General features: G+C 63.5%; 1 protein-coding gene across 4 annotated transcripts; it reads left to right on the plus strand.

The window, feature by feature from the left end:
- The first annotated feature begins 4,030 nt into the window (after positions 1-4,030).
- Positions 4,031-9,934, plus strand: CTDSP1 (CTD small phosphatase 1). Of its 4 annotated transcripts, none has more exons than XM_081243286.1 (7): positions 4,034-4,314; positions 5,734-5,882; positions 6,347-6,448; positions 6,564-6,620; positions 7,244-7,336; positions 7,464-7,649; positions 8,189-9,934. In XM_081243286.1, exons 1-7 carry the CDS (start codon positions 4,248-4,250, stop codon positions 8,315-8,317), a joined length of 783 nt encoding a protein of 260 aa, XP_081099412.1. In that variant the 5' UTR covers positions 4,034-4,247; the 3' UTR covers positions 8,318-9,934. The 4 variants fall into 4 exon arrangements, with proteins under 4 accessions (XP_081099413.1, XP_081099414.1, XP_081099412.1 ...); XM_081243285.1 differs by having other exon boundaries at positions 4,035-4,314; positions 6,344-6,448; XM_081243287.1 differs by lacking the exon at positions 6,347-6,448 and having other exon boundaries at positions 4,031-4,314.

Raw genomic sequence — 9,934 nt, forward strand, 5'->3', positions numbered from 1 at the left:
CGCCGCGCAGTTAACGCTCCCTGGGCGTTGACTCCCAGCTCCCCCTAGGGGCAGGGACGATCCCGAGCGCCGCTACTCCCCGCCTCCAAAGAGGAGGAGGCTGTCACTCGGGCCTCGCGCCCGGGGGCCTCGGAATCCGCCCAGGCGGGAAGGTGGGGTGAGCTCTGTGGGCGGGGAACCCCCTCGGCCGCAGGGAGCGGCCCGGCGCCCTTTCGCCCCTTGAAGGGGCTGCACTTTACAGACGCTCCCTGGGCCGTTTCTAGGCTCCCCCAAGTCCCTCCTGCCTCTTCCAGTCCCTCGGACCCCAGCCCCTGAGCTGTGGCGCGAGCGTCGGCGAGGAGGGGCCGCCAGCACTTTCCCTTAGATTGAGCTTGGAGTGGGCGCTGTGCCTGGAAGCACCCCCGATTTCCCGGGGATGCGGCGGGGCAGGCAGCTAGGCTCCGCGCTCCGGTTGAGGCTCTTGTTTATGAGAAGAATTTCCTTTCCTTTCTTAAAAGGGCAACGAAACAAGTGGGGCCCTCTAAGAGGGACGGGATGGGACAGGTCTAGCTCACCCGAGCAACGGTGGAGAGGTACCTGGGCTAGAATGCCGCCCAACCTCCTTCTCCCGGTTTGTCCCTGGAGAAGATGGAGCCCCTGCGAACTGGAAGAGAGGGTGAATGGGGGCCAGGTAGCGGAGAAACGGGAGACCCCTTTCCTGCTTCCCTGAGGTGCCCCCAGCTGTACCCCCTGCCCACCCCTCTGGTCAATTCTCTAGGCATTAGTTGGGTGCCAGCCCTGTGCTAGACGTGGGGAAGGGAGGCACAGTCTCCAATTAAAGATGTCAACTCTCTAGGAGCTCACACTGGGTTGGGGGGAACCTAAGTAAACGACAACAAAATACTGACGATCGGAAGTGTGCGTCAGGCACACCTGCAACCGATAAGGCAAGGCCCACAGGAGATAAACTCCTGGACAATATTTTGAAAGCTGAATAGACAAAGGGAGAGAAGTCAAGGGGGAGATGAGCATGCCGGGAGTTGGGGTGGGGGCTGGGGGTCAGTGTGTGCAAAAGCTAGAGACTTGCAACCTTGTTGGGAGTTCCCCAGAAGAACAGGCAGGCTGGTCATACGAATAGTCAAGCCTGGAGCTTAAAACTCGGGGTAAAGGAAGGTGAGGAGGGGAGGGGACCAAAGGGCCAGCTAAGGGTTGCTCTGGGCCTGGGTAAGGCGTTAGCGATGAAGTCAGGCCAAGGTCAGTCATATCCAGACAGGGACGCCTCCAAAAGGGTTGCTCCCTCCCCAGTAGCTCTGGTCCTCCCAGCCCCCAGGTTCAGATCTAACTAGATGCTTCATCAGCCCCTCAGGCTGGGAGTGGCCTGACACCCAGAAGCTTCCACCCACAACTCCATCCCCACAGACACCCCAGACCCGGCACTGCACAGGCGTCCTGACTCACTCCGCATCCACCCCGCTCGGTCGTAAGGTGCACCACGGGGTGTCTCGGAGCCTGGGCGGAGGGCATCCGGCCTTTCTGCTCGGCATTCCCCCTACCCGCTTGCCTGGGTTGGACCCTTACCAACTCTATTTGGCAGAGAAGGAAGCTGAGGTGCTGGATGAACAAGACACTTGTCCATAGTTGCCAGACCGACCCCGGCTGAGTCCTAGTGTTTCTCGACTCACAGTCCCCATGACTTTATCCGTCCTGGGGCGCAAACTTATGAAACAGATAAAAATAAACTATGCGGGTACGGCGACCCCCCCACCTGCTGTAGTAGAGAGCGTAGAGGGCGAGCAGCTGGGTGTGGACTCCCCTCCCTCCTGAGGAAAGCCAAAGAACCCGCCCCACCTTAAAGAACGCTTCCACCAGCAACTCCGTCCCCACAGACCCCAGACCCCCGCACTGCACGGGCGTCCGGGCTCACTCCGCATCCACTCCGCCCCGGCGGCAAGTGCACCGCTGAGCTTGAGAAGAGGGCAGGTCTCGCTGGGAGGAGACCCGCACCAGCGAAGGCTCGGAGGAGACGATGGCGGGGAGCGGGGCGGGGGGGGAGAGTTGGGGTAGGAGGTGAAGGGAATAGCGACGGGAGGGGGGCAGCAGTGCTGCCCAGTGCCCTGTCCCCGCGTCAGCTCCCCTGACCCTCAGTGGCACAGTCGGCCAGGTTCCAGCCTTCACAGAGGGAAAGACGAAGGGAGTGGAAGGCGAGCCGCCCTGCTCAGGCGAGGGGCGAGGCCTGGGGTTCACTCAGCCCTCCGCCGCACATATCCTTTTGGGGTCGGCGCCGGCTGAGCATCCGGAGAGAATGCCGAGGCCCCGCCCCGGGGCCGTACCGAAGGGGAGGGGGCCCGGCGCGGCGACCGGAATCCAACCTCTGCCTCCGCCGGAGGGCGGGTCGAGTCACTAGCTCGTCGGGACTCAGTTTCTTTATCTATAAAATGGGTTAAAAAACGGGTTGTTCGGAGAAGTAATGAGATGAGAGGCGCAGCCAAAGCGGGACCCAGACTAAGCGCTCGCCGCAAGTTGGCGATTATCGTGATTAAATGCAGTGATGGCAGCCGGCCGGCGGCGTAGTAAGATGTTCCGGAAAAACCCGAACAAACTTTTTGGCTAACCCAATAGCAGAAGGGGGGTCGTGGAGTCCACAGGATTCACAGCCTCTGACCACCTCCTCCCCGCCCTGCTGCCCAGCCCCGAAGCTGGCGCGCCTTCGGGCGAGCGCCGCTCCCCTCGCGCGGCCTCTCGCTCCCCGGCTCCCCCCTCCGCCCGGCCTGGAGGACGTGCGCGGCGTTAGCACCCAGCGGCCGGACGGGACTGGACGCGCCCGCCCCGCCCCGCCCCGCCCGGCGGGGGAAGGAAATGCTGAGGCGGGTTTGTCAAGGCTTGGCGTTATGAATATTTTTAAAACGTGAACAAAAAATAGTAACGGCAAATGGAAGGAACTTCATAAACAGGAAAAAAAACCGCACCCCCAAACCTCACCGCGCGCCACACGGGAGTTTCCCTCGTGAAGAATCTGCGTGGAAACGCGGGCCCCGCACCCGCCGGTGTGTCTGCACAGACCCAGGTGGAGCGGGTGTTCACGGTCCTCCAGTTGACGTTGTGGTCCCCACGGTTGGGCATTGAGCCCGCAGGGATGGGGGCCCCACTGTGTGTGGCCGCCGCTTGATTTTCCCCCCAGACCAACAGTCACATCGTGGCCGGCGTGGGGAGTAGGGGAGGGGCCTAGAAAAGCCTCTTGGAGGGGGTGTCATTTCTTCGAGGTCGGTGGGATTTGGCTGTGAGAAGTCGGAGGAAGCGCATTCCAGGCCGAGAGAACAGCATGTACAAAGGCCCTGAGGCGTGGAGGCGCTTGGCTTCTGGCGAGAAAGCCAGGTGGCTGGAGTGGACGTGTCCGGGCGCCAGGTGAGGCGGTTGGGAGAGGTCGGCAGGGGGCATCCCGGGGCATACAGCTGGAATTTCCACGCCCTACAACTCTGGGTTTAGGGGAAGGGGCCCGAGACTGCCGGTAGGTGGTGACGGTCATGGTCCGGTTAAGAGCGGATCTGCACAGCCGTGCACAGCCGTTTGAAGGTAGCAAAGAGTCTTTGCACGCTCACGACTTCCCTGCGAGATGGCCCCTAGACCGCCGGAGAGACCCATTTTACAGACTAGACGGTGTTACCCCATTTCCCAGATGAGGAAACCGAGAGGCTGCCAACCCCCGACCCTCGGAATGTGCAGAGGTGGAGCCGCGCCGCCCTCTGGGCACTCCCGGGCGTGGGCGCTCCGGGCCGGCCCTGTCCCCAGGCCGCCCAGCGCCGGAGAACAGTGGGCCGGGTGCCGGCCCTGCCACGCAGCCGCAGAGGCTCGGCCCCGCAGGCGGGCGGGCGGCAGGAAGGGAGGCGACGCCCCCTGGAGTGCGGCAGGAACCCGGCCGGGCCCGCCTCCTAGCCCGCCAAGCCGCGCCGGCCCCAGAAGTGATGAAAGCCCCGGCCAAGTCCAGGTCACGCCGAAACCGTTGCCCTTTTAAGGGGGAGCCTTGAAACGGCGCCCGGGTTCCATGTTTGCATCCGCCTCGCGGGGAGGAAACTCCATGTTGTAACAAAGTTTCCTCCGCGCCCCCTCCCTCCCCCTCCCCCTTAGAACCTGGCTCCCCTCCCCTCCGAAGCTCGCGGGGATCCCTCCCTCCCACCCCTCCCCTCCCCCCCGCGCCCCGATTCCGGCCCGAGCCGGGGGGGAGGCCGGGCGCCCGGGCCAGAGTCCGGCCGGAGCGGAGCGCGCCCGGCCCCATGGACAGCTCGGCCGTCATTACTCAGATCAGCAAGGAGGAAGCGCGGAGCCCGCTACGGAGCAAAGGTACTGGGGCGCGCGGAGGGACCCGCAATCCGGGAGCTGCGGGGAGGAGGAGGGGGCCGCGACCCTCCCCGGGGCAGCCGCCGCTGCCGCCCCAGGCTCCCGACTCGGCGGGGCCCGAAGCTTCCCCCCGGAGGGGGAGCTGGTTGAGAGTTTGAACTCGCAGAGGCTCAGAGACGCGGGGCGGGGCCTGCCGCCTTTTGGGCGCTCCTGTCTGCTCGAGGTGGGGAAACTGAGGCAGGGGTAGAGAAGGGGCGCCCTCCGGGTTTCCCGGACTGGCTGTGCGCGATGCCCGAGAGTCGCCCCCTCCCCCCCATTGGCGCCAGTGGGGCTGGGAGATGGGGGGGTTGAAGAGGGCGCCTTCAGGCCACCAGCTGAGACTCCGCCCCCTCTGGGCCGCGGTCTGGTTGGGTCGAGGGAGGGGGCGCAGAGGTGACAGCGGGCTGGGCAGGGTTGGAAGGATCTCCCACTACCACACAGCCACGTTCTTCACAAACTTTCCCGTCATTCGTGGAGGCGCCGAGCCTCTCGGAGACGCAGAGAGGGGCAACCGCTTTTAAGGATCGCCAGCGCGCCCGCGGGGAGACCCGTGTCGGGCCGGGAACTCGGAGCCCCGGCTGCAGGCCGGTGAGCGCCGGGTCTGTGCGCACACGCACCGACCCGAGATGCCGCCGGCCTCGGCCGGGCACCCCGGGGCTTGACGGGTCTGGGCAGGGGGTCTGCCCCTCCCTGTCCCGGTGTTGACTTCAGAGGCTCGGAAGTCCCTCTAGGTCTTCGCACCTGTGGCCCGGGCCTAGCTCTGCCCGGGCCGGGTGGAGGGGTGTTGGAGGGCGGGCTGTCTATCAGCGGGACCTAAGTTGGAGGTCCGGGCGGGAGCGGAGGAGGAGGGGCCAGCAGATGGCGGCAGGACAGTGGCCCCAGGCCCCCACCCCCTGTCTCTGGGCCCAGCCTCAGGGAGGACTTTGGACCTCTGGAGGCGGAGAGGATGGAAGGAGGGGAAGGAGAGCAGGAGTGGGCGGGCCCCAGGGCCCCAGGCCTCAATCAACCCTCTCTGGCAGGGGCCCTACTGAATAGGGGCTGCTCAGGTACAGGGTGTGTCAGGAGGTCCCCCTAGTGGGCTGATCCCCCAGCAGTGATGGAGGCTGTTAGGAAAACACCTTCAGTTCCCGCCTCCAGCCAGCCCACTCCCTAATGTGGGTAACTTTGCACCCACACTAGAAGAACTTGTGGGGAGCGGAGGGGTGGCCTGGAGCCAAGACTGTCAGGATGCCACCTTCGTGTGTCTCCCTCAATGAAGGCAGCACGGCCAGACCCTCTCAGCCCAGGGGTTCGCGCCTGGGCACATGTGCCCACCTCTGCAGGCCAGTCAGTGTGCCTGCCCCCACCTTGGGCCTCCCTCCACCTTGGGCCTCCCTGCTTCAGGTGACCAGAAGTCAGCGGCGTCTCAGAAGCCCCGGAGTCGGGGCATCCTCCACTCACTTTTCTGCTGCGTCTGCCGGGATGATGGGGAGGCCCTGCCTGCCCACAGTGGGGCGCCCCTGCTCGTGGAGGAGAACGGTGCTGTCCCCAAGGTGTGTGATGGCCAGGAGGGCGCTGCAGGGGCACCTGGGCTCAGCCCTCAGGGGGTTTAGGGGGAGGGGGGCTCTTCATGACCTGCTCATAGGCCCTGGAAGGAGGCTGGAGCCCCCCTGTCCCCCCACCAAGCCCTCCACCCTCCCAGGCCTTCCCAACCCTGAATGCCCCAAGACTGCCTCCCAGGGTAGGGCCCCCCAACCACGGGAATTCTGAATTTCCCCTTCAGAAGTGGAAGCTTTCCTCTGCCTTGGTTTCCCAGGTCAGGAAGTGAAGCCCAGAGAGCCAGGCGGCCTACCCCAGGCTCCAGAGTTGGCAGGGGCAAAGCTGGGAAGGGGTTGGTCTCTCCCACTGTCCTTGTGGCTCGCCAGGTAGAGGGCTGGGGGAGGGAAGACATGTGGAGGAGAAATGACTGGGGCTTGAGAGAGGTGCCCGCAGCCAGCCCCGCCCGTCCCCACAGCAGACCCCAGTCCAGTACCTGCTCCCCGAGGCCAAGGCCCAGGACTCGGACAAGATCTGCGTAGTCATCGACCTGGACGAGACCCTGGTGCACAGCTCCTTCAAGGTGGGCCCTGCCCAGCAGCCCTCAGCCCCGGGTCTCTAAGGGAGTCTACCCTGGCCTGGGAGGCGGTCTCGGCGGGCCTCGCCCCAGCTCCAGCAGCTCTTTTCCCCCCTCACAGCCAGTGAACAATGCCGACTTCATCATCCCTGTGGAGATTGATGGGGTGGTCCACCAGGTGAGGGGCCGGGTGTGGGGGGATGTGGTAGGCTTGGCATCTGTCTTCCAGACCCCAGGCTCTTCCCACCAGTCCTGAGAGTCCCAGGTGGGACTCTGATAGATGTGGAATGTCAGAGGCCCAGAGAGGGTGTGAGACTTGCCTGAGGTCACACGGACCCTCAGGGACTTGGCCCGACTCCAAGGCCTGCAGGGAGTCGGGGTCCTCTTCGGTGCCCCCTCGCCCCACCCTGCCCGGGACCCAGTTCAAGTAATTCAGGATAGGTTGTGTGCTGTCCAGCCTGTTCTCCATTACTTGGCTCGGGGGCCGGCGCTCTGCAGCTCTGGGGTGAGGGGGTTGCCCCCAGGCCCCTACATCTGGCTGAGGCCACGGTGGAGGAAGGGGCTGGGAATTAGTGATTCAGGCAGGGCCCGAAACCAGGAGGTGGAGGTTCATTTTGATTCTCTTCTGCGTGGGTGGGTGTCTTCCCCAGCGGTGGTTGCACCAGCTGGCTGAGTGGAGCCCGCAGGCCATGGGACCAGCCTCCCTCCTGTGCCTCCTCCACCCACTCCCTCCCAGCCCCCGGCCACCCCGCCCCGCCCAGGCCTGTGGGCCAGCAGTCCCCTCACTGGCCCACCCCCCAGGTCTATGTGCTGAAGCGGCCCCACGTCGACGAGTTCCTGCAGCGGATGGGTGAGCTCTTCGAATGCGTGCTGTTCACCGCCAGCCTTGCCAAGGTGAGCCCTCCACCCTCCAACGGCCTCCTGGGGCATCTCTGCTTCCTATCCGCCTCCAGCGCACGACCTCTGGGCAGTGACCTCTGGGTCGCCCTTGGCCCTGGATGACCCACCTCCTGCCCCCCAGTACGCAGACCCAGTAGCTGACCTGCTGGACAAGTGGGGGGCCTTCCGGGCTCGGCTGTTTCGTGAGTCATGCGTCTTCCACCGGGGGAATTACGTGAAAGACCTGAGCCGGCTGGGCCGAGACCTTCGGCGGGTGCTCATCCTGGACAACTCGCCCGCCTCCTATGTCTTCCATCCAGATAACGCCGTGAGTGCCGGGCAGGATGGGGATGGGGGCCCCTGCTGGGGTCTGGTGCCCTCCCATTCCTCCCTCTTTCCTCAGTGACCCATGCCTGCTGCCCACCCGCCTGGTCCACCCACTGCTGCTCCCTGTTCTGTGTTAGTCACTCAGCCCATTCTGCCTGCAGACACAGGGCACCTGCCATGGGCTCGGGTCCCTGCTGGACACTGGAGCAGTTTCCGTTTTTCATACCGCCAGTTGTGAGCTGTTAGTGGAACACGGAAATAATTTAGTGGGTCTTAGTTGGGATTTTTTAAAAAAATGAAATAGAACGGAAAATATCAGAGTGCTTAGCACACGGTAAGGTTAAGCATGGTTCCATAGAACCTCTGCTCTGACCTGTGTGTAAATGTGACTCACTGGGGCTGCCGTCAGAATGTTTGAAGACTGTGGGTAAGGGGCTTCCAGGAGGCGGCCCATCGAGCAGTGGGTGCTCAGGATTGATCTGGACATTCTGTGCTCCGGGCCGCCTGCCCCCCCTCACCGCCCTACACCCATCTGCTCAGGTACCGGTGGCCTCGTGGTTTGACAACATGAGTGACACGGAGCTCCACGACCTCCTGCCCTTCTTCGAGCAGCTCAGCCGTGTGGATGACGTGTACTCAGTGCTCAGGCAGCCTCGGCCCGGCAGCTAGTGAGGCGCCACGGGGCCAGGACCTGCCCCTGACCACACCCGCACGCCTCACACGCGGACTCTTCCTAAAGAAAACTCAGCAAAGAAAACAGCGCCACGGGGAAGTGGGCGTCTCCCCCGCCAGCCCGGCCCGGCCAGGCTGTGCAGGGGGCTGCAGGCTGCACCGAGGGCGACGAGTCCCTGGGTCCCTGTGTCAGTGCCTTAGAACCTCCTCCTTCTTGGGGGACCTGTGGGACCCTGCGTGCCGCCTCCCTCCTCTCTCTCTCTCTCTCTCTCTCTCTTTCTCTCTCTCTCTCTCTCTCTGCACGGCCATGTTTCTCTGCTGCCAAATTGGGTCCCTCGGGCCCTTCCAGTTCTGCCTGGGGGAGGGGCAGGGTTTTGCTGCCCCACGCCTTGGGCCCCCTGCCTGGGGACAGTGGACACCAAGTGCCTTGCATAGAGCCCTCTTCTCGGCCCAATTTTCCCAGGGCCACAATCCGGGTCAGCTCTGCCTGGAACAGCCATCAGGTTGCAGCAATCTAGGCTGGTGGGGGAGGACCCAGTCTCCCCACCTCCTACCTTGGGACTGCTATAGCCTCCACCAATCTCTAACTAGGAGGGCGGGGAGGGTAGAAGATCTGTTACCACTTGTAAAGGGAGCAGGGGTCTGTCCTTCAGGACCCTAGAATCCAGCTTCTCTGGGCTCATCAGCACCTGAGGGCCGCTTCCCACATGGCCCAAGCTCCAACCTCTCACCTTTGCCTTGACCACCCCGAGGCCCTGGGGTTTGGTGCCCCAGCTCCGAGTGTGGAGGCATAGGCAGGATCCCTTTGCGGTGCCATATAAATATGTATATGTGTATATAGATTTTTAGGGGAAGGGGAGAGGGAAGGGTTGGGGTGGAGACACCCCTCCCTCACCCCTTTCCTGGACCCATAAACTGGGGGGGAGGAGGGGAAGGATTTCTACATTTTTTTAAACTGCTATTTTCTGAATGAAACAGGCTGGGCCAAAGAGCCCCAGGCCCTGTCCTTTGTCCCTCACACCCTCTTCGATCCGTTTATTCATACATTCAAAACACATTTGTTGAGCACCTTCTCTGTGCCCAGCGCTATGCTAGGCCCACCATGGCGTGTGCATGTGTGGGTCTCTACACCACCTAACAGGTGCCTCTCCCACCCACCCCATACTTCACCGGTGCCTTTAGGGGATCTGTAGGAGGTGGGACCCTTCTTGCGGGGTTTGGGGGGCTCTAGGAAGCCTAGCCAAGCTGTCCCCCTCCCCTGTGCCAACCCACCCCTGCAGCCCTCTGCCTCGCCCCCTGCTGGCTGGGGGCAGCTCCCAGGACGTGCTGCCTTCCAGCTCTGAGGCCTTTGTCTGGAACCCCTCCCCCAAATGCTGGGTCTGTAGGTCAAGGCCTTGGGCTCTCCCCAGGGCCTATCGGTTAAGGGGACCCACATACCAGTGCCAAGGGGGATGTCAGGTGGAGGTGTCGTTACCCTTCCCCCCCTCCCAGCGAGCTGTGGGTGGGAGGGAGGACAGGTTGGTCTGAACAGGTGACCTTCCCATCTAAGTGCCTTCTCTGTAACGGACAGCCCCAAAGTGTGATGAGAACTAAAGAGAAAGACAGACCCCCTTA

The sequence above is a fragment of the Mesoplodon bidens genome, assembly GCF_964165515.1.
Source record: "Mesoplodon bidens genome assembly, chromosome: 8".
Taxonomy (NCBI): domain Eukaryota; kingdom Metazoa; phylum Chordata; class Mammalia; order Artiodactyla; family Ziphiidae; genus Mesoplodon; species Mesoplodon bidens.